The following is a 23,589-nucleotide window of genomic DNA, read 5'->3' as shown; positions in this document are numbered from 1 at the left end:
GATGACCGTGCTGAGTAGTCCTTTACGGTGGCAGTGCGGTTAGTACGTTTATTTTATTTTATTCATTTATCTCTTGAAAATCTGTGTGTTTTATACAAGTGTAACCCCCCCCCTTTTCTTTCCTACTGTGAGGCGCATTGTGTTACTTCCTTGTATGAAATGCGCCGTACAAATAAAGTTTGATTTGATTTGATTTGATACGATTGGCTGGACATGGGGTTGGGAACTTCCAACCACTGGGCCATTAAGCACTTTGAGCTGCATGAAAGGTGCTATATAAATAAAGTTTTATTATTATTATTATATAGCATTTACACAGGACTTCAAGTACATTGGAGAATGAAGTTATATACATTTAAACATTGACTTTATTCTGTTAGTCATTCAGTGGGATAATTCATGAATGCATTATTTTAATTTAGCTGACCAAATATTATGTATTACTACAACATCATTACTATAACTTTAAAGATTTAAAGTAGACTAGGTGTAGTCATGGAGGTCCAAAAATTACTTTCTAAATACCCGCATGGCTCTTGGTAAGAGAAATATTCCCCATCCCTACTCTAGATTATCAGACAGGGTTTTAGAGTGTAAATCTACAGCAGATAAGATTCATTCCATTTCAATGTGTAGGGAGCAACAGTAGTTAAAAGCAAATGGATATCTGTGTCTGGAATGTCAATGATAATTTGGCTGAAGCAATCACAAATGAAAATCAATATTGTGAGTGATCATACACATGATACTAATAGGTTACTTTGTTCATTTTTGTTCATGTTAAACAGCTGATGAAGTCCTGAGGAGAGTTATACAGAAGCATAAAGCCAGTCTGAAGAGGAGGTTTGAGAACATATCTGAAGGTATCATCAAATCAGGAGCTGAGACACTCCTCAATAAGATCTACACAGAGCTCTACATCACAGAGGGAGAGAGTGAAGGGGTGAATAAGGAACATGAGGTTTGGCAGGTAGAGTCAGCATCCAGAGCACAAACCACAGAAGACACACCAATCAACTGCAATGACATATTCAAGCCCTTACTTGGACAGGAGAAGAACATCAGAACTGTGATGACCAAAGGTGTTGCTGGCATTGGAAAAACTGTTTCAGTGCAGAAGTTCATTCTTGATTGGATAGATGGGGTAGCCAATCAGAATGTAGACTTCATGTTTCCCCTTCCTTTCCGTGAGCTGAATTTGGTCAGGAGTGATCAGTATAGTCTTCACAAGCTTCTGCTTGCCTTCCATCCTGAACTGATGGAGCTGAAGGATGGTGATGAATACAGAGACTGTCAGGTTGTGTTCATCTTTGATGGTTTGGATGAGAGTCGATTACCTCTGAATTTCCAACAGAACATAATATCTGATTTAAAACAAACATCATCAGTGGATGTTCTGATGACAAGCCTCATTCAAGGAAGTCTGCTTCACTCAGCACACATCTGGATAACCTCTCGACCAGCAGCAGCCAGTCAAATTCCTGCTCAGTGCATCGATCAGGTGACAGAAGTACGAGGGTTCAATGACCCCCAGAAGGAAGAGTACTTCAGGAAGAGAATCAGTGATGAGAGTCAGACCAGCAGAATCATCTCACACATTAAGGCATCCAGAAGTCTCCACATCATGTGCCACATTCCCGTCTTCTGTTGGATTGCAGCCACTGTACTTCAGCAGATGCTGGACAAGACTAAAGACATTCCTAAAACTCTGACTGAGATGTTCATACACTTCTTGCTCATCCAGACCAGAAGGAAGGATCAGAAGTATCAGAGTGGAACTGAGACAGATGAAGAGAAACTTCTGAAATCTCAGAAAGAAATGTTACTGAAGCTTGGAGAACTGGCTTTCAATAATCTAGAGAATGGCAATCTGATGTTTTATGAGGAAGATCTGAAAGAGTGTGGCATTGATGTCAGTGAAGCCTCAGTGTACTCTGGCATGTGCACTGAAATCTTCAAGGAAGAATCTGTGTTTCACCAGAGGAAGGTCTACTGCTTTGTGCATCTGAGCATCCAGGAGTTTCTGGCAGCTGTGTTTGTGTTTCACTCTTATGTGACTGAGAACTTTGAGGCCCTGAAATCCCTCCTCAGTGAAGAACATAAACCCAGTCATTTTGTATCATCTCTTCAATCAGTGATGGGCTTACAATCTCAAGATCATCTACATGTGTTACTTAAGAGTGCAGTGGATAAGGCTTTGAAGAGCAGGAATGGACACCTGGACCTTTTCCTTCGCTTCCTTATGGGCATCTCTCTGAAGAGCAATCAGACACTTTTGAAAGGTCTACTGAACCACAAACACAGCAGCTCAAAGAGTGTCAAGGAAACATGTCAATACATTAAGAAGCTCAACAGCGAAGATCTCTCTCCTGAACGATGCATCAATCTTTTCCATTGCTTATTTGAAATGAACGATTATTCCAAGCACAAAGAAATACAAAAATATCTGGAGTCACCAAAGAACATCAAACAGAAATTGTCTCCTGCTCACTGCTCAGCACTGGCCCACATACTTCTGATGTCTGAGGAGGTGCTGGATGAGTTTGACCTGAAGAAATACAACACATCAGATGAGGGACGCAGGAGATTGCTCCCTGCTCTGAGATGCTACAGTAAGGGACGGTGAGTTTCTAATGGATACGGATACACTTCTTATGTGTAAACAACTTCTTTTTTAATTGTTATTCTTGACAAAAAGTGAACTTGTGTTGGTAAGATTATGTTCATCAGGACTGTGCATGACTGATTCATAGTTTTGATGTCACTGCTATCTACTGCTTGAGTATGAAACATCTAAATATACCAGCAGATGCATACATCTGTAAGAGTCATGAGATAGGAGATTAATATTACATTTTCACTGCAGCATTTTGGTTGATAACTTGGAATGAAATGACACTTTACATTAATACATTGTTTACATTTGAATGTAAGTTTCACTTTTAAGGGTCGGTTAAATCTGCCCCCTTATAACAGTACAGTGAAAGGTTTCACATATAGAGTGTCTACGGGTCTAGACTGGTGGATTACTTGGATTGATCTTCTAATCTATTTATGTCCAAATGACCCACTGTCTCTCAGTGAGGTCTACTGTAAAAAAGTATGTAGGTGTAAGTATCTGGTGACGTGTGTCTATGTGGTGAAATAGTGTTACACCATTGTAACTATCAGGGGAGGAAACATTTATATGTGTCAGACAGCTCATACCAAGAAATATACTTCATACTTGCCAATATGAAGTCAATTCGATGTTTTGAAGACTTAACAATTGCATGGCCAAAGAACATTCAGATAGACTATACAACATGGTTTGATTTAATGTGACTTCCAGTACAAACCATGCCCTCTCCCGATCTTCTATCTGAATACAGATACAGAAACAGATCATTTTGTTGGTTGAACAGATACAGAAACAGATAATGACGTATCTGTACACCTCTAGTGTGTATAGTGTGCACATGAATTAACTGTGTACTGGCATGATAGGGGTTGACCCCATTTGTGTATTAGTATGCCATTACTTTCATGTACAATGTAGCAGTGCATTTAGAATTCTAAGGGAAAACTCAACAGCACTTTAACTGGAATTGTAGTTGCCTCCACCCTTTCATCTAATTGATTTCTTTGGACACTCTCTCAACAGCATCACCTATTAATAGTAATATTTGTCTTGTTTTTTTTTCCATCCCTCCAACTCCTAAAATGGAGGATGATAGATATATGGGAAATTATGCATTTTAAGTTTAGTCAGGAACACTCTCATCTTGGCACAGCAAAAGGCCGCTCACCATTTAGTAGAATGTGCTTCTCCCAGAGTGAGCAGAGGTATTGGAAATGATTGCCTCCACCCTTTCGTTATATTTATTCATCAGGGCACCTTAAGAAAGGCATTGCTTATTTTTCATTTCAGAGTAATATTTTGTTATGCTTTTTTGCAGACTTGCTGAATGTACTCTCACAGATAAGTCCTGTGGAATTGTGGCTACTGTTCTACAGTCACCAAACTCCCTGACAGAGCTGGACCTGAGTAACAATGTCCTGGGAGATTCTGGAGTTCAGCTTCTCTCTAACGGACTGTTTAGTCCCTACTGCAAACTGCAGACGTTAAGGTTGGTGTTATACATGTCTTTATTGTCAGGAATTTCCTGATTAGTTATGTAACCCTCTTAGAGCTTGCGCTTTTTTCCCCATCCCTTCAACTCCTCAAATGGTGGATGATAGATGTATGGGAAATTATGTATTTTAAGTTGTTATGAAATTACATTTAAAGAAAAACATTATAAAAAATTTGATTTGAAAAATATGGAACATTTCTTTCTTTTAAATGTTACAGTTAACCTTATAATAACCATGACAACATAACAGTGGAATAACTCTTCACATCACATTTTCCTGTAAAAGTAACAGTGAACACCCTACTATGCCAACATCACTATACTGAGGTGTGAACTTCAATTTTCTGTAGACTGGTCAAATCTGTTCCCCAATTAGTAATCCTTCTAACTGATTGAATGTCTAATCTCATACATTTTTGTCAAATTCAGCAAACTGCTCATCACCGTCCCACCGAATCTCGTTCTTTGTTTGACATGGAAATTTACTTCAGTTTTTGTACTTGGTCTTGGCTCTGTAAATGTCAAACACACATATTGGATCAGATCGAACCAAGGACTTTTTCAGCCAATCAACACATTGCTTTAGGAGCATGGAAAAAAAGTAGTCTAATATGATTGGATGTTGATCTCAGTTATCAACAACCTTTCACCAGAATTGTGGACTATTCTTTTCATTTTCAGTAGAGAAAGGGAATTAATGTGTTTAAGACCTTCAGATATTAAGAATGTAATGGTAAGTGAATCCTGGAGACAGACTAGATTCAATACAATGCAATTCAAATTACAGGCTGAATAGTAAGGATTTGATGTTGTTCATTTTTTGGATGACTAATCTCTCTGTGTGTGCGTGTGTGTGCATCTGTGTGTGTGCGTGTGTGCCTGTGTGTGTATGTGTCTTTCTCTCTCAGGCTCTCTAATTGTTGGATCTCAAATGAAGGTTATGTTTTTCTGGCTCTCACACTGATGTTAAACCCCTCCTGTGTGAAAGAACTGGATGTCAGCTACAATAATCCTGGAGAGTCAGCACAGAAGCTGTTGTCTGCTACACTGAAGGATCCTCACCGTAAAGTTGAAGCACTTCAGTATGTACTCAATCAATACAGAACCCTCTGTTCCTGGTTTTACATCTGAGGTTTTCTTTTTGTCTTTTGTTTAACTGAGAAAGTTGTATTCACATCAGAGAGTATAGATGACATTATATCCGTTACGCTAGCTCCTGTGTTCTCCAGACTTAATAGTGAATTTGATTGGCAGATACTGAAAAGAAAACAACTAATTATGATTTTTTTTAAATCTGAAAAGGGGAGATGCAGGAATAAATGTACATTTGTAACTGTAGTGTTGTTTAACAATTATTTGACCTGTTACTGTTGCTTCTCTGTGTAGGAATATGTAGTCCTCACTACAAAGTGCAGATTTTAAGGTTCCCTTTTGACTCAACATAGTCTGTTATCGTAAAGTTACTCATTTAGAGAAAAAGAAAGGGGAATGCTTCCTTGGGACAGAAAAAAATCTTACATCAGCTCATGAAAATTAATTTTGTTGAAAATAAAAGTTAAGAGAGAGATGTAAAGTACCGTGTGAGAATATATGTTTCATAATTAATTATGTGGCAATAATGGTATCAATTTGATGAAACTTCCAGTATGAATCACGCACTGTCCCGGTCTCAGATACAGAGACAGATAATGTTGTTGGTTGAACAGATACAGATACAGATAATGATGTCTCTGTACACCTCTAGTGTGTAGGTAGGTGTCCACATGAATTAACTCTATAGTGGCATGAAAGGGGTTGAAGCTCTTAATGGAACCATTAATGTCATGTCATTTTTCAAGGTTTTGACTTTTGTTATGCTATTTTACAGACTTGCTGAATGCACACTCACAGATAAGTCCTGTGGAATTGTGGCTACTGTTCTAGAGTCACCAAACTCCCTGACAGAGCTGGACCTGTGTAACAATGACCTGGGAGATTCTGGAATTCAGCCTCTCTCTTATGGACTGTCCAGCCCCCACTGCAAACTGCAGACATTAAGGTTGATGTTATGTCTTTATTGCCATGAATTTCCTGATTAGTTATGTAGCCCTTAACTATGATTTATACTGTTATATAAGTGTAGTAACAACCTGACTTCACTAATGTGGCAGACTTTACCAGTATCCCTTTTCATTTTTCCTTCACATCATCCCTCTTAAAGTTTCCATTGTTTTCCCCATCCCTCCAACTCCTCAAATGGAGGATGATAGATATATGGGAAATTATGTATTTTAAGTCCAGATGAAATTACATTTAAAAAACAGTAGAAAAAATAGGATTTGAAACATATACAAAATGAACTCATTTTTGAGCACCACAGTTAAATAAAATGAACACCTTAATTGTGGAATAACTGTTCACATCACATAGTCTTGTAAAAGAACCAGTGAACAACCTACCCTGCCAACATCACTGTACTGAAGTCACGGTATTCAGGCTAGACACAGACTTAATGATGATGGAGTTTATTTAAAGTCAGCCAGAGACAGATAACACGCAAACAGGATTATAAGGCTAACTGAAACAGATTGAAGATTGCACTTAACTGTACAGGGACCCAAATACTCAAAACTCAGAAGATCTAATAGAATAAACAGAAAATGTCCACGGTAGGCGTCACTGGACTTCACGGACGCAGAGATTGAGTTCAGATGGTTAAGGTTTATTAGATAATACAGCCAGAGAACAGACAAAACACGTATACAGACTAAGGGTGACGAACAGACAGACTTGGGTACTGAACACTGAACTAAACACGATGAACTCAAATAAACACAGAAACCGAACTAAAGTACTCGTAGCACTGGAAAAACTGAACTGGCGACTATGCGCTGAAAATAAAAACACAGAGTCAAATTCCTGAAAACAGAACGCCATAGCGTGAAACAAAAGACAGTGAGTCAAACTCGGAAAAGGCTAGAGGCAGATACACAGAAACTTAGCTTACGGAACTATACTGGACTGAGAAGAAGGAATTCAGGCTGGATACAAGGAAGCATGGAAGGATGTCTAGGTTGTAAGAACGATGGGGTATAAGTCCATGTCATGTGAGGCCAGACACCGAGTGAGGGGTATAAGTGCAGGAGTGACAGGTGCTGGCCATCAGTACTCCGGGGATTGCAGGAGCAGTGCAGGTGAGCGAGTGGAAGTTGAAGGGGGCATGGCAGGTGCAAGATCACGCTCTGGCGTGACCGTAGGGATCAAAGTTAGGAACAGAATACAAAACGCTCAGAAGATTTCAGAAGGAACAAAACTCTTGGAAACCAGAACTAACAAAGCCGTGGGGTACGAAGGAGTATGAGTGAACAGGGGGAGATGATAGTCCAGAGCTTGAAGAAGGAGCAGGAAACAAACATGGGACCTAGTAGTCTGGAGCTTGACGAAGGAGCAGTAACAAACATGGGGAGCTAGTAGTCCGGAGCTAAGTCCATATACGACGAGACCAGAAAATAAGTGAGGGAAGTGAGGAGTTTAAGTAGACTGGTGTACCATTTAGAACTGCATATTCAAAACGTAAGGTATTTGGTGGAGAAAAACTAGGGAGTTTTGTGTATTACTCCTTTTTCTAGGCTGCTATGGACAGTACATTGAGGGAACTGTGAGGACTATGGCAATATAGGGGTAGACCCTGTTTGTGTATAAGTATGATATTACTGTCATGTAAAGTGTAGCAGTGTAATCAGAAATATAAGGGAAAATTCAGCACCACTTCAACTGGATTTTTTTGCCTCCACCCTTTCATTATATTGATTTCTCAGAACACCTTAAGAAAGGCATTGCTTGTATTTAATTTCAAATGACTATTTTGTCTTTTGTCACAATGTTTTGCAGACTTGCTAAATGCACACTCACAGATAAGTCCTGTGGAAGTGTGGCTACTGTTCTAGAGTCACCGAACTCCCTGGCTGAGCTGGACCTGTGTAACAATGACCTGGGAGATTCTGGAATTCAGCTTCTCTCTAACGGACTGTCTAGGCCCCAGTGCAAACTGCAGACATTAAGGTTGGTGTTATACATGTCCTTATTGTTATTCATTTTCTGATTTTTTTCTGTAGCCCTTAACTATGATTTATGTTGTTATATAAGAGTAGTGATAACCAGACTCTGCTAACATTGCAGACTTAAACAGTATATATTTGTTTCTGCTTCCCTTCACATAGGATTGTAATTCAATTTCCACCTTATCTGTAGTGGCAAAAACAGTTTCGAGTTTTTTCCTTTAAACCCCTAGATCCTATTTCTATATCCTAGTTGATTTTACCACCATGGAGAAAGCAGGAGAAGCAATGTCAAGACTCGCAGTTCTGTCCAATAATCCAATACAAAGGGAGTTTGACCATCCAATGCAAGGATGCAATTGCAGTTTTAAAGTCCAAATAACTAAACGCTGCAACAAGCTGAACAGGCCCAAACGGAGACAACGTGGTTCACGGCCTCAGCACTGAGGTCAATGACGGTAATTGCGCCCGCCTTCTCCCCGTCATGCGTGTCTGGCAGCCATTTCAAGGGTGGCACTGTCAACACCTATAGAGGGCGCACACTCACAATTCCACAAAAGGGGAAAAATCAATAAATCATTCCAAATACAAAAAACTTAAATGCGGCTCCTACACACCGGCCCCTAATTGTTCTCTATAGAATCAATTACCTAAATTAACATTAAAGGAGCCAAAAGAGGGGTCAATTTATTAATAAAGTAAATAAGCACTTAATGCTTTTAGAAGTATGTAATGCATAATGGTTTAGAGAAGGTATGAAATCATGTATACATTACATTCCTTTCTAATGTGATCAGGAACCCTGGTCACTCTTCAGACTCAAGGATTTGGCACAGCTTGGTTATGGGCCTCTCAAGGACTGAAGTCTTTGTCTTGAGCTTCACTGACCGCACTAGACCCCTTGCATCAGGTTTCGTCTCCAGCACTCTTCCTAATGGCCAGGACCCTTGAGGAGCAGTGGGGTCAACGACCAGGACAATGTCTCCGACACTAAGGTTCCTCTTTAGTGAAGTCCATTTCTGCCTCTCCTGCAGCAGCAGAAGATATTCTTTGGTCCACCTTTGCCAGAAAAGATCGGCCATGTACTGGACCTGTTTCCAGCGACGTCTGGCATAGATGTCGGACTTCAAGAAGGTTCCAGGGGATAGGATTGGCTTGGCTTTCAATAGCAGGAGATGATTTGGGGTCAGTGGCTCTAGGTCATGTGGGTCTGAGGACACTGTGCAGAGAGGACGATCGTTCAGGATTGCCTCCACCTCGCAAAACAGGGTTTGGAGGCCTTCATCATCGATGGACTGTTGATGGAGAGTAGAGTTCAGCACCTGGCGGACAGATCTTATGAGCCTTTCCCAGGCTCCGCCATGGTGTGATGCTGATGGTGGATTGAAACTCCATTCGATTCCATCTGGAAGCAGGGCATCTTGGATTTTCCTCTCGTTCAGTGACTTCAGGGCCTTCTTGAGCTCTCCGTGTGCACCCACCAGGTTCGTTCCATTATCAGACCTGATGTGCTTCACCTGGCCCCTCCTTTTGATGGCAGTTCTCCGTCGTTTCACTTCAAACGGGCCAAAGTAGTCCAACCCGACATTGGTAAATGGAGGGAGGTCAGGTAGGATTCTTTCTAATGGCAAATCCGCCATCTTCTGTTCACTTGCCTTGCCCCTCGAACATCGACACATGACACATTTTGAGAGCACCTTCCTGGCAACTGAGTTGCCTTTTAAAATCCAGTACCTTTTCCAGAGCTCCGATAGCATGTGGTTTCTGCCATTGTGGCCACAGCGTTCATGGATGTGTCTTAAGAGCAGTATTGAGATGTGCGAGTCTTTGGGCAAGATGCAGGGGTGTTTGGTTTCCTCAGGCATTGCCGATTTGTGCAGTCGGCCACCTACTCTCAGAATGCCCTCGTCTAGGACAGGATCAAGCCTGCAGATCTTACTGCACTTGTGCACTCTAGGTGGGCTCATCTCCAGTGTTGCAATTTCAGCACCGAAGGCTTGTCCTTGGGTGTATGTGACGACTGACCTTTCTGCCTCTGCAAGATCTTCAACAGTGAGGAGTTGCCCACCAAGGTAGGTCCTGAAATCTTCAATTTGTATCCTCACCTTTTTCCTGCTTGAGCGGGTGCTGACTTGAGACGCTCCTTTCCTCTTTTCACAATCAGCATCAACATCTTTTTCAGTCTGAGAAACCATGCCACTGCTTTGAGTAGTCTCCTCCAGTCAGAAAAGAATTAAATAAGCTGGTCTGTGGGTGTCACAGGGTTCACTACTGCTGCCAATACAGTAGCACTTTTCCTGACCTCTGGATCGTCCTGTGACACCGAGTCCAATACTTCCTCCACTGGCCAACTTTCCTTTGTGTTCCATAAGAATTCAGGGGCATGTATCCATCTCCTTTGCTCCATGAATCTTCCTGCATTCAATCCTCTGGATGAATCATCAGCAGGATTGTCCTTGCTGCTTACGTATCTCCTTCGGGACAGGTCTGTATTGTCCCGAATCAGTGAGACCCTATTGGCTACATAGGTCTTATACCTGGCTTGGTCATTTGCAATGTACTTGAGCACTGTTTGGCTATCAGTCCAGAAACATGAAGGCTTTAGGTCAAGGTGTAACTCTCCTCTCAGCATTCTATCTACCTTCACCAGCAAAGCTGCAGCTGCCAGCTCCAGTCGTGGCACGGTGATGTTCTTAAGGGGAAGAACTCTGGACTTTCCAAGGACTAAAGTGACGTGAATGACATCCTGCTGGTTCAACTGTCTGATGTAGCTGACTGAGCCATAGCCACTCTCACTGGCGTCGGCGAAGTGGTGAAGCTCGGCATGGCTTGTCATTCCATAGCCCTTTGGTTTCAAACAGTGTGGCACACTGAAGCCTTTGATCCTATCCAGGCTGTTGGTCCATTCCATCCACTTTTCAGACACTGGCTGGGGCAAAGGCTCGTCCTTTTCCATTTTCCTTCTTAGGCTCTGGCGGCGCTGTTCTGCAATTTGGCGATTGTTTGGCATACAGACATCAGCCTTTCTGAAGGGCAATTTCAGATTGTAATGTCCATCATTCAGAACTGCCTCATTGGCCATTTTCAGAAATCCTTTGTCCTCAATAGAAACTTCAGTTGTCTCCTCAGAGGCAACTTCAGAAAAATCCTGATTGTACTGTGAGATCAGAAGCTCCTCTAGCCTTGCCACTGAAATCGTATTCACCATAACACTTTTTGCACTGCCAGTTCCACTTCTAAGTGGCCCATTTACAACCCACCCCAATAGTGGTCTAGCTGCATAAGGGCCCCCACTTTGACTGTTAACAACCTCCCACGGCTCTATCAAGGTTGGAGCATTTGTTCCAATTAACAGCTCTACCTTTGCACTAATAGAGGGGATTTTGACTTAAATACGCCCATTGCGCTAAGTCACTCTGTCTTGGGATGTTGTTAGTGGTTACTGGCATTTTCTTCTGAGTGAAAGTGTCAGGAAGAGGTGAGAAGTTGTCGCTGTCTAATGCTGAAACTTCAATTCCTGAGACAACATGCGTGGGAACAGAATTTTCCTGGTTCATTGTTCGTAGAAGAATTTGTGTTCTCCTTCCTTTGAGATTGAGACGTGTCATGAGCTCCTCTGAGCAGAAGGTAGCAGAAGACCCTGGATCCAGGAGAGCATACACTTGCAAGACTTGGCTGCCCTTTGCTGCCTTAACCTTAACTGGGACGATGGAAAGTGCGCACTCTTGGTCTTCGGCCCCTATATGACCACATAACTCTGCTGATGCACTGCCTAAAATACCAGAGGGTTTTTCTGCTTCTTTAGCTGTGCTGTCGTTAATCCCAATATGCAAGACGCTTGGGTGAGTTTTCTTGCAAACTTGACATGTGAGTCGCTTTTTGCACTCTTTACTAATGTGGCCTGCGGAGAGACATCCAAAGCATATGCCCTTGGTCTTTAAGAAACTGATCTTGTCTCTATGCATTTTCTTTGAGAAGTCTTTGCACAAGTCCAATGTGTGCTTTGAGCTACAGAGGGGGCAAGATGGTTCAGGCTTTGTCTCTTTTTGGGCAAGAGCAATACTAGTGGCATAGCTACTGCCAGATGACTTTGAGGGCTGTGACAGAGTAGGGGCTCTAACCTTAGCTCTACTAGTTGACTGGTCTTGAAGGTCACCAAAAACTGGATCAGCTGCTATACGGGCTTGCTTTTCAATGAAAGAGACAAGATCTAAAATTCTTACCCTACGCTGGTGCCGTTCTTGGAGTTCATAAGCCTTGTTACGCCATTTCTCTTTGAGCTTGAATGGCAACTTGAGGGCAATGCTTCTCATGCTGGATATGGTGTCCAGTTCCTGCATGTAGTCCATTTCCTCCATAGCGTTGCAGCAGCTCCTGAGAAACATGGCATAATCCTGCAGCATTTTGGAATCCTCAGATTTCATTTGAGTCCAGGATTGGACCTTTTCCAAGTATGCACAAGATATCTTGTATTCATTTCCAAAGTTTTCCTTCAGTAACTGCTTTGCTTTCTGATAGCCTCTATCTGGGGACATGTACTCACAACTTTTGACTAGTCTTTGTGCTTGGCCCTTAGTATACTGAATAAGAAATTGTAACCGGTCTCTATTGTTATCTGTTTTCTGTTCAATCATGTTTTCAAACGAGTGAATGAATGATTTGTACTCTAGAACTTGTCCGTCAAAGAGTCAGTGTAGTCAGAAGTTGCTGTTTCATGAGCATCCTGGTTAATTCACTTTGATTCTCCAATACTTTGATCACATGATTGTCCTGCGGTGAGCTGGTTGAAGAGGGAATTTGCTGGTGTGTCACAGTGGACCGAGTGGCTTGATCTGAGCTAGCATATGACTGGGAAATGACAGGGGGAATGGCAGAGGAATAGCTATGAGATGAGTGTTGGGCGGAGAGATGGCTATGTGATGAGGCATATCGGGCAGAGGGAAAGCTATGCGATGAGGGGTGTAGCTGTTGTGGCCTTATATCACTACTGATCTTGGGAAGGAAAATAGGCTTACTGTCTTGCCTATCTGTACCTAAATTAGGCAGGGGAAATTGAACATTGGCACCTGTCTTAGTCCTGACTGCTGGAGCAGTGCTATCATGAAGATGAAGCGAATATTCTAGCCTTTTCTCCAGGTGTGCTTGTGATGCATCAGATGTGGCTTGAGCTGCTTCAGCACCTAATACAGGCATTTTAACAGAAGGCACAAGGTTAGATACAGCAGTGTTGGATTGCATGGGGTTAGACATATTACTTTCAGCTTCTTTTAGATAGTTGATTTTTACAGTAGCTGCTTCAATTTCTGCATCCAAATCCAATGTTTCCTTCTTTTTTCTTAACATTTCTTCCTGTGCTTCTATTGCATGTTTCTCCTTTAATTTCGAAGCTTTGGCAATTAAAGCTATTCGTTCTGCTTCTGCATTGATACGCAATGATGAAGACGCTCTAGACGACCTAGATGACCTAGATGACCTACTGGACACAACTGATAGCGCATCGGTGTTATCAACGTTTGCATTGGTGTTCGTGCCGGCATCATGTTCATCATTTCCACAATCAGACTCAGCCAGAGGCTCTGGCTCTTCCGTTTGTACAGCAGAAGACGTTGCTTCACCTAAGCTAGGGTCTTGAGGATTTTCTATTTGTGAAATCCATTCATTCACATTTGCAATAAAAGCATTTATCTCCGCTGATCGCGGCTTACACCACTTCTCGTCATCATCTTTGCGTGATTCCTCATCCAAGCACTGATGAACGTAAGTTGAATTCGAAGTGTTAAACTCTTCAAAGATTTCATAAAACTTAATCATGTTTCCTTTCACTTCATCAAGGGATTCTTTGTCAATCATCAAATTGTTCACAATATTCATTCTCCTTGTTACGTGAGACATTTTTCCCGATCTAGTTGCGCGCAAACGTGCAGCCTGTTCACTCATTGTTAGAACAGCCACTTCGGCCTCGTCGTCAGACATTGTACTCAAAAAAAAACTTCCAAAAATAATGAAAAATATTTATCTTCTTTCTCTTAATTCAAATGTATCCAACGTTCAAAACAGTTCATATAATTTCCAAGAAGTATCTTCCAAAAGTATCTTCTTGTTTCATACACTCAAAGTAAGCCGTGTATCCACTCATTCAATTGTTTGGCCACATCGGCATTAACTTCCAAAATAATTATCACAGTTCATTAATGCAAAAATCTTCCATGAAAACTTGTTTCTTAATTGTTCCAATATTGTTTGTCAACGAAAAATCCATCAAAAGAATGATATCTTCAAGCACATACCTCCGTTGAAGAGTTTCTTTGTTTTAAGTTCACCATGCGTTAGGCCGACATTCCTGTGTCCAGCTTGCGTGAATATCTTCGGAGGAAATCCAAGCAGCGTCATTGACGAATTGTAGTGGCAAAAACAGTTTCGAGTTTTTTCCTTTAAACCCCTAGATCCTATTTCTATATCCTAGTTGATTTTACCACCATGGAGAAAGCAGGAGAAGCAATGTCAAGACTCGCAGTTCTGTCCAATAATCCAATACAAAGGGAGTTTGACCATCCAATGTTGCCGGTTTTATTGTAGAAAAATTGTCACAAAAAATAAGGATGCAATTGCAGTTTTAAAGTCCAAATAACTAAACGCTGCAACAAGCTGAACATGCCCAAACGGAGACAACGTGGTTCACGGCCTCACTGAGGTCACGGCCTCACTGAGGTCAATGACGGTAATTGCGCCCGCCTTCTCCCCGTCATGCGTGTCTGGCAGCCATTTCAAGGGTGGCACTGTCACCACCTATAGAGGGCGCACACTCACAATTCCACAAAAGGGGAAAAATCAATAAATCATTCCAAATACAAAAAACTTAAATGCGGCTCCTACATTATCATTTTGTGTCTCTCATCCCTCTTAGAGTTTCCGCAGTTTTTTCCCATCCCTCCAATACCTCTAATAGAGGATGATGGATACATGGGAAATGATAGATTTTAAGTTCAGATTTAATTATATTTGAAAAACATTACAGACATGTTATGAAAAATTTGAAAAATATAGGAAATAAACTCATTATTAGGTGCTACAGTTAAGCTTATAATAACCATGACAACATAACAGTGGAGTAACTGTTCACATCACATTTTCTTGTAAATGTACCAGTGAACATTTTACCCTGCCTACATCACTGTACTGGGGTGTGAAATAAAATGTTCTATAGACTGGTCAAATCACAAAAAGAACTAATCTATCTAATGGATTAAATGTCTGACGCCAGATATTATTTGTCAAATTTAGTGAATTATTCATCAATGTCCTTTAGCGGCCTGTTCTCTGTGTGAACAGGCTCAAAATTTACTCCAGTGTTTGTTCACAGTCCTGGCTCTGTAAATGTGAAACAAACATAGTGGATCTGACCGAACCAGGCACTTTTCCAGCCAATCAACACATGGCTTCAGAAGCATGGAAGGGAGGAGTGTAAAATGATTGGAAGTTGATCTAAATTATCAACAATATTTCACAAGAATTGTGGACCCTTATTTTACTTTTCACTGCAGAAAGGGAATGAGTGGGTTCCTTTAGGCATTCAGCCATTAAGAATGTTGTAATTAATCAGAAGTGATGAAAGGTAAAATGTAAAAATAGCACTAACTCCTAATAGGTGTTTCTGTTGATTTTATCTCACCTGATCTACAAAGAGGCCTGTAGCCTGACTCTCGGTAAAGGCCCCGTCACACCATAACGTTCTGGTCAACGTTCTCTGAACTTTCTAATGGTTCAATTTCGAGCGTTCTAGGGCGGGGTGGACACATCTGGCGTGTGACTAACGACAGAATGGCGTAGGACTGACGCATGACTAGCGTGGGACTGACGCATGAGGAGCGTGTAACAGCGACCAAGTGATGTTTCACTGGTGCGCGACAAACGTGTGCTGACGTGTCACTGGCGCGCGACGAACGATAAGTCAACCTTAGACGAGCGTGTTGAGCGTGTGATTAACGTGTGAATAATGACAGAATAGCGTTTTGCTGGCGTGTGGGTTTTATGGTCAAACGGGTATAAAACGCTGGAAAATCATAGTGGATTCAGTTGATCTGAACAGTGAACATCATGCCGCCAAGACGACGAACAGGGGGGCTTCTGCTACTAGCGCTGCTGCAAGTAAGTGTCAGGGAAAATACCCTAAACAGTTAGTTAGCAGATTAAAGACACCACCCAGCATGTACATGAACTGGACTGTTTACGAACAGGGCCCCGACGGAGAACAGACACCTTAAGTCTGTCTGACGTGCCATGCTCAAAAACACTCCCTTTATTGAAAATACAATGTTTACACAGGATGGAAGACAAGATGCTGAGATCTAGTTTTGGCTGGATCTTACCCCTGCCCACCAAAAAGACATTTCACAATACCCCCGATTCCTTCTTATCTTGCACAGGCGTTATTCCTGGGGTTTTATGTTATTAAAATAAATGATTTAAATTTGACACTGAATTTGTGTTTCTCAATGTTTATTATTAGAAAACATCAACACATCCACACACATTGTCCATGTCACAAGAGTCTTCATATCATATCCATCTGCCATGGAACAGCACCAGCTATAACATTGGTCAGCTATGTTCAAGTTCAGTACATCTACTTCATGCTGGGCTCAAGCAAGCATATATACCCTCCACTCCGCTTTTTGCTAGATTATGCAATGACCTTGCATGACATGATAGCATGGAATATGTAGATTTATAGTGCACAGAATAACGTTTGCAATGATGTAAGTTGCGTTTGTTGATGACGTATGGTTAATAACATATTCATTGTAGAAGGGACATGATAAAATCAAAATGTTAGGTCGGTAAACAAAACTTTCGTCGATATCTCCGTATGGGAGATGGGTTAGGTGCTCAAATTTCCTGGGGTCAAAGAGGACGTTAGTATACATGTGCAAACTAAAAATCACATCTCAGGATTGCTGCGCATGCAAGTTATTTCGGGTGTATCAACTGTACCCATGTCTCAACTGTACTCAGTCTACCCTAACCCTAGGGGGACGACTGAAAACGATAGCCAAACGCGTGCAACGTTAGTAAAACGTTCCACGAAAGTTCTCCAGCGTTTAAATGAAACGTTGAAGAACGCTGGTCTCCATGAGAACTTTTGTGCATGTTCAAAAAAAATTATTCGGACCAGCGTTCTCCGCCGATCACCGCCGATTACTGACGATTACAGCGTTCACCAGCTTTCACACAACGCTCTTCTGGCGCTATACCAGCGACCATGGACGATTACCAACATTTCCTCTAACGTCATAGAACATTGACCAGAACGTTATGGTGTGACAGGGCCTTAAGGCCTACTGTGAAAAAGTATGTAGGTGTAAGTATCTGGTGAAGTGTATGTATGTGGTGAATAGTGTTATGCCATGGTAACTATCAGTGCATTTTGCATTTATACGTGTGTGTTTGTTTGTTTGTGTGTGTGTATGTGTTAATATTAGGGATATATCTATATATATGTTATTGAGGAAAGGAAAAATAATGCGATGGAAACAACTGCTATTTTCTGTATGTATCAGGCTGGGGTTTTCAGGCACACACGCAGATTGCAGGTCAGGTGCAACAAAAGAGTTTATTCACAGTAGGCAGATCTACACAGTAGCAAACACTGCTAGGTTAGCAAAGTTCATAGCCTAACAGTCTCACTTAACAACGGTACATTCCACAGTAGAATGGTTAGTCCAACAGAAGGTAATCCATAAGAGGTAATCCACAAGAGAAAATATGATCCACAAGAAAGAAGTATTCCCTTCGGCGTAGATGCACAACACTAGTGATAGTCAATGGATGTCGCGGCTAGCTTATGCTAAGCTAACCCGCGATAACATTAGCATTACACAAACGGGGTCAAGGCCCACAAACAAAGTCTTCCTGAGAGAAGAAGGAACAAGAGAAGGTGTGCTCACGAAACTCCATGACAGAGTGAAGAGGGAAGGGGCACCCAGTGCTTAAGTAGGAAGTGGTGATCACCGCAGGTGTAGCCCAGTGTAGAAGAAAAGGTTAGTGCTATGTGCTCTAGGATGAGTGTCGCCCTCTAGAGGACTGGCGACCGTGCGCGGATGTGACAGTATGTAGCCATCAGCCATAATGGAGTTCTGGAATAGAACGGAATTCTGACTTAGGGTCCACTAACACCCAACCAAGCTTTTCATGGTTGAATGGCAAACTTTTTTAGTTGTTTCTTATTATGCAATGTTCACCAGTTAGAAGGCGGGGGGGGGGGCAATTCAAAGAGAGAGATGAAAAGAACAGTATGAGAAATATATTTCATAATTAGTAATATGCTAATATTAAATCAAGTTGATGTTTTGAGAGCACACCAACTGCATTGTAAATTAATATTAGCATAGAAGATGCAAAGCTTGCTCGATTCTACATAACTTGAGGTATAAACCCTGTTCTTCTATCTGAATGATAGATAATGTTATTGGTTCAACAGATGCAGATAATGGCATCCCTACACCACTAGTGTGTAGGTGTATTGTGCACATGAATGAACTGTGTAGTGGCATGACAGGGGTTGAAGCTCTTCATGTGACAGTATATGTCATGTATGTCATGTTCAATTTAGAATTGTATTTTTAAAAGTTAAGGATTGGTGGGAAAAAATACTAAAAAAAGTGTACACATCAATGAACTGAGACCTGTAGAGGAATGTGAGTTGTGTGTTACTCCTTTTTACAGGCTGCTATGGACATGTATATGAGGGAACTGTGAGGACTCTGGCAATATAGGGGTAGATCATGTTTGTGTTTTAGTATGCCATTACAGGACACCTTCAGAAAGGCATCGCTTTTTTATAATTCCAGAGTAATATTTGGCCTTTTGTCAATATGTTTTGCAGACTTGCTGAATGCACACTTACAGATAAGTCCTGTGGAATTGTGGCTACAGTTCTTCAGTCACCAAACTCCCTGACAGAGCTGGATCTGTGTCACAATGACCTAGGAGATTCTGGAATTCAGCTTCTCTCTAACGGACTGTCTAGTCCTCACTGCAAACTGCAGACATGAAGGTTGGTGTTATACATGTCCTTCTTGTCATGAATTTTCTGATTTATTTATGTAACCCTTAAATATGATTTATATTGTTATATAAGCGTAGTACGCCGCTCTGGATAAAAGCATCTGCTAAATGTAAATGTAAAATATATTGATAACCAGACTCTGCTAATGTTGCTGATAGGTGAAAATTCACCCTAGTTACCTCAGGACTCCGGAGCTGCATATAAGTATATTTATTAGACAAACAACAATTGCAATCGGGCTCACTCCCAGCACAAGGCTGAAAGTGAAGCCATGATAAACACATCGCACAAGGTTTATATAGACAGAAGTTGAGCATTCAGCAGGGATAACCACGTGGTGGATTTCTCACGTCCGAGGCAAGGATGGAAGTTTTGCAAGGTCGGAAGAAGCACAGTTCGAACCTTCTTATCACCTCTGGTCTAAACATGCTCTTGTACATATGCAGACTAAGTGGCACCTAATATTCTAAGTTACACACACGCAGAAACACAGAAAAGCCATGTTTCTGTTTTCATAAGCACATGATTCATACAAGGAATTAATAATACAAGGCACTTGATTATTATATTCTTAAGTCATTAACAGTGTTTGGAAATTATCTCCATCAGTCCCTCCTTTTATCCGTTTCAATGGATAATTCAAAATCACAATCAAAATCACAATTAAAATTAAAATCAAAATCACCTTTCTTAATTCGTCAATTATCAATTTCAATGGATAACTTCAAAATCATCACTCTGAGCTTTATCACATGGATTTTCGGAACAGAGATCATTACTGAGCATTATTTCATCTCATCATAAGTCTCATCATCATATTTCACATCACACATTTGTATACTTTGCATTTGTAGGCCAACATAGTGGGTGTCGAGTGTGAGTGTGTGTGTGTGTGTGTGTGTGTGTCATTAGCTCGCCTAGGCTTCAGATAACATTCAAACAAGGCCTCTTTGCTCTGTCCTTGAAGGCCCTGTTCCCCATCAGGCATTCTGTTGGACAACTTTTTGCATCTTTTGTAGAATCAGATCTAAGTCTTTCCCATCTCGGGTGTTGTCAGGGACATATATGCAACATTGGTCAGTACCAAGCATGACACAAATGCCTCCATTCATGGCAGTGAGAATTTCAAGCACGGTTGTTTTTTGCCGCGTTAACCTGGAGTTGGCGTGTAGTTCTTCTCTGATCTTTTGTAGTCCGTCTCTGGTCAGGTTCTGGAACTTCATCTCAGCGTAGTAAAGGAAGTTAATCCAATCTGTGTGTGCTCCGATGACGCACCAGGGGCAGAGGGTAGATGCCAGGCCATTGGCTGCTGGGTTCAAGGCTTTGTAGTGGTCTGGAATGCCTCAGGGAATGCCCAGGCCATCCCCTGCTTCTCTCATCCCTCGTACGGAATGCATTGGAACGTTCCTCAGGTAGGTTGGTTGTACCAACATTGTTCTAGCACAAGGCCCAGACCAACTCACAGGTAGTGTAGCTCTTAATTCACCATCCCCACTTATCAGCTATGGCTATATCCTGTACTTCAAGAAGTCTGCCATTCAAACACATCCCCGCTATTCTACATTCAGTGGAAGTATTTAACTGTATTTCTCTCCCATTATCTATCACATGTGTAATGGTTTTACATTGTGTCCCGTGTCCTAGGTGTGGATCGTTCTTTTCCCCAGGTTTTAAATAGCATTCAAACAGAGCATCTTTTCTAATAATGTGTGGAGGTGGGGCAACATTGTCTGGCATGTAGGGTCAGTTAAAATGTGAACAGTCATGCTGTATAGCTGTATCATTAAACGCCCTATTTCCCATCATTAGCAAACATTCTGCAGAACACATTGGCTGTTGTATGTAGTTACATTGGGCAGGAAGATATGAACATTCTTTTCTACGACACGAGGTGTCCGCTAGATGGCACATCTCACACGTGCACTTGATAGCTAAGAGTAAGTTGACCATGTTTCTTCCAGGCTTCAGTTTCTCTAAATTCTTTGTCGCAGTGATCTATGTCATAAGGTACAGGGGTCGCCAGGAGTGGTTTGGTCGGCAACCTGGGCCCTGCACAGACTAAACAGACTAAACTAACTTGTGGTACTTGCGTTCTGACGGTCTGATTTACCCATTTCCATCACGGATGATCTTTAGCCAGGCCCCATCGTGGATATTCGTCCAGGGCCTGTGTTTGCTGTCTAGTATGTTACTAGAACAACAATGTAAAATCCTACAGTCGTTGCTAAGAGTCCCTCACATCCTCTGGCCCACTTTCCGTAACCTCCTATGACCTTGCAGAGGAAGAGACCTCTTACTCCACAATTTCCACTAGGTTCTAATCCCCCAGGACAGTACTGTATCTTCTGCCAGCGGTTGAGACGAATAGAATCTAAACATCTAAACCCCTTTGTAGGCTGGTCTTCTGTCACAGTGGGCACACCCTGGAAACAGCAAAGAAAGATGATCTTTATTCCTCTGCCTCAGCCGTGTGCAGGCTTACCCGTTTGCATTGAGCCAGAAGTATCCACGTGGCTCTATCAGCTATTTTGACTGCGGTAGGTGTTGACAGTAGCACTTGTTATGGTCTGTCCCACTTGGGCGAATGGCAGTGTTTTCTTTTGAGGCTGTTGATTAGGACCCAATCTCCTGGTCCAACCTTGAATTCAGCCTCACAGTGTTCCTGTGTAGGGGAGAGAAGTCTGAGAGCATTTAGTTTCGACATCATCTTTGCCATATATTCATCAAATGTATATTCAATCTCTTAGTCTGTTTCAGCAAATGGTTTGAGAGTTTAGGCAGTGTAGATTCTTCCATACATCATTTCAAACAGTGATAACAACATGCATGCTTAATATCACTAATTTCACTCTTGGATTCTCAAATCGCTTTGAATAGTTTGGTTCATTCTTTTCTACCAGTCCGGCTGACTGGGGGTTGAATGAACAGTGATTGTCTATGGCTAGACAATATTTCTTTCTTTCGTTGGGATTTAACTCAATAAAATCAATAATGAATGATTAAACATCTTTCTCATGAAATATAAAGTACAAATATATGATGCTTACTATCCCCACTTATTGAGGCATATTTTCACCATGGCTCAATATTGCAGCATATCTTTTAATATTGTGAGATCTAATTCTTCAATTGTGTATGTGTCAGATGGTTGTTGTAGTGCGGCCTGGTTAGTGGCCTTGTCTGCTTTGTGGTTTCCCAATGAAACCGGGTCTTTGCATGTGTGCGCAATCAGTTCAATTAGTTCCGCTGCTTGTGCAGAATAGTGTGGAAGTAGTGGCTATGCGTTCAAGGTTTATTAGCTTGAACCATCAACAAACAATAGTTAAATCAGCTTCTGGAAAAGGCATATCTTGTAGGTCAGCTCTGGCTGCCATAGTTTTTATCTGTCCTCTGCCGTAAGTAAAAGTGTAACTGGGTTAAATGTCACGCAGCGCTCAATATTGATATGAGGCTGAGTGAGCAAAAAAAAAGTACGCATGTGGAACTTTCAGTGTAAGTGTCTGTTTAGTACAATAGGAGCAGAGGCCTGCACCGCCAAGGCTGCAGCCACTACTGCTTGTAAACATTCAGACATTGCTTGGGCTACTGGATCTAGCCGGGTTGACTAGTATGCCACTGATATCAACTTTAAGTCCCCACTTATGCATTAACACAGATGTTATATAACCTTTTTTACAGTCTATTGTTTGTACGAATGGCTTTGTCATGTCATGGATGTGCTAGGACAGCAGAACTGACCAACAGTTGTTTTATCTGTTCAAATGCCTGCTTTCCATCTTCAGGCCTTTTAATAATATCTCCTGCTGACCTGGGCTGAGAATAAAGTAAACTCTGCAACATTTGTGTTTCTAACGCGTGGTTAGGAATCCATTATCTACAGAAGTTAGTCATTCTCAGAAAATACATAATTAATTTCTTTGTCTGTGGCTGAGGTGCTTTTTAAGATAGCTTTACTTTAGTGGACCACAGCTGCTAATGTTGTGGCCTTGTTTCTGCTAAAAATCCTAACAACGCCAGGGTATGTTGTTTACAGGTCTTCTTATCTGGAGGAACAGCACTAGATGTTCAACAACAATTGACTGTCCCTCGAACTGTAGCTAAGTTTGAGCTCATGGCTTGTGAGAATACAGTCTTTTGAGCCAGCACTCAGCCCCCACCCATCCTGTCTCAGTCCAATGTATCAGTCTAGGTTAATGTAGTTAGTGTGACAGGCTTACATTTCTCTTAAAATCTTTTTATTTTAATTTTTTTGGGGGGGGGGGGCTAAACAGTGTATATTCTATACATAATAATATTTTGAGACATCATTGTTTAATTTTATTCTAAAACCCATGTATTGTTGGAACAATTATAATGCCCAACCCACATCACA

At 41.5% G+C, this 23,589-nt stretch overlaps 2 protein-coding genes across 2 annotated transcripts in view; both read left to right on the top strand.

Annotated features, from left to right (window-relative positions):
* Window positions 1–19,310, top strand: part of LOC105893559 (NLR family CARD domain-containing protein 3-like) — a gene marked incomplete at its 5' end in the record, with an annotated part of 78,133 nt that extends 58,823 nt beyond the window's left edge. The window contains one exon of the mRNA XM_042703623.1: window positions 19,035–19,310. Within this exon, the coding sequence (XP_042559557.1) occupies window positions 19,035–19,203 (169 nt within the window). The remainder of the gene's footprint in view (window positions 1–19,034) is intronic.
* LOC105892665 (protein NLRC3-like) lies at window positions 785–2,626 on the top strand (the record flags this gene model as incomplete). The annotated part of the gene is made up of 1 exon (XM_031562638.1): window positions 785–2,626. A coding segment is annotated over one exon (1,842 nt), but the record flags the coding sequence as incomplete, so codon positions are not given.
* Window positions 19,311–23,589: the final 4,279 nt, after the last annotated feature.

Source organism: Clupea harengus, chromosome 24 (assembly GCF_900700415.2).
Source record: "Clupea harengus chromosome 24, Ch_v2.0.2, whole genome shotgun sequence".
Taxonomy (NCBI): domain Eukaryota; kingdom Metazoa; phylum Chordata; class Actinopteri; order Clupeiformes; family Clupeidae; genus Clupea; species Clupea harengus.
This window is presented reverse-complemented; position numbering and strand designations above follow the sequence as displayed.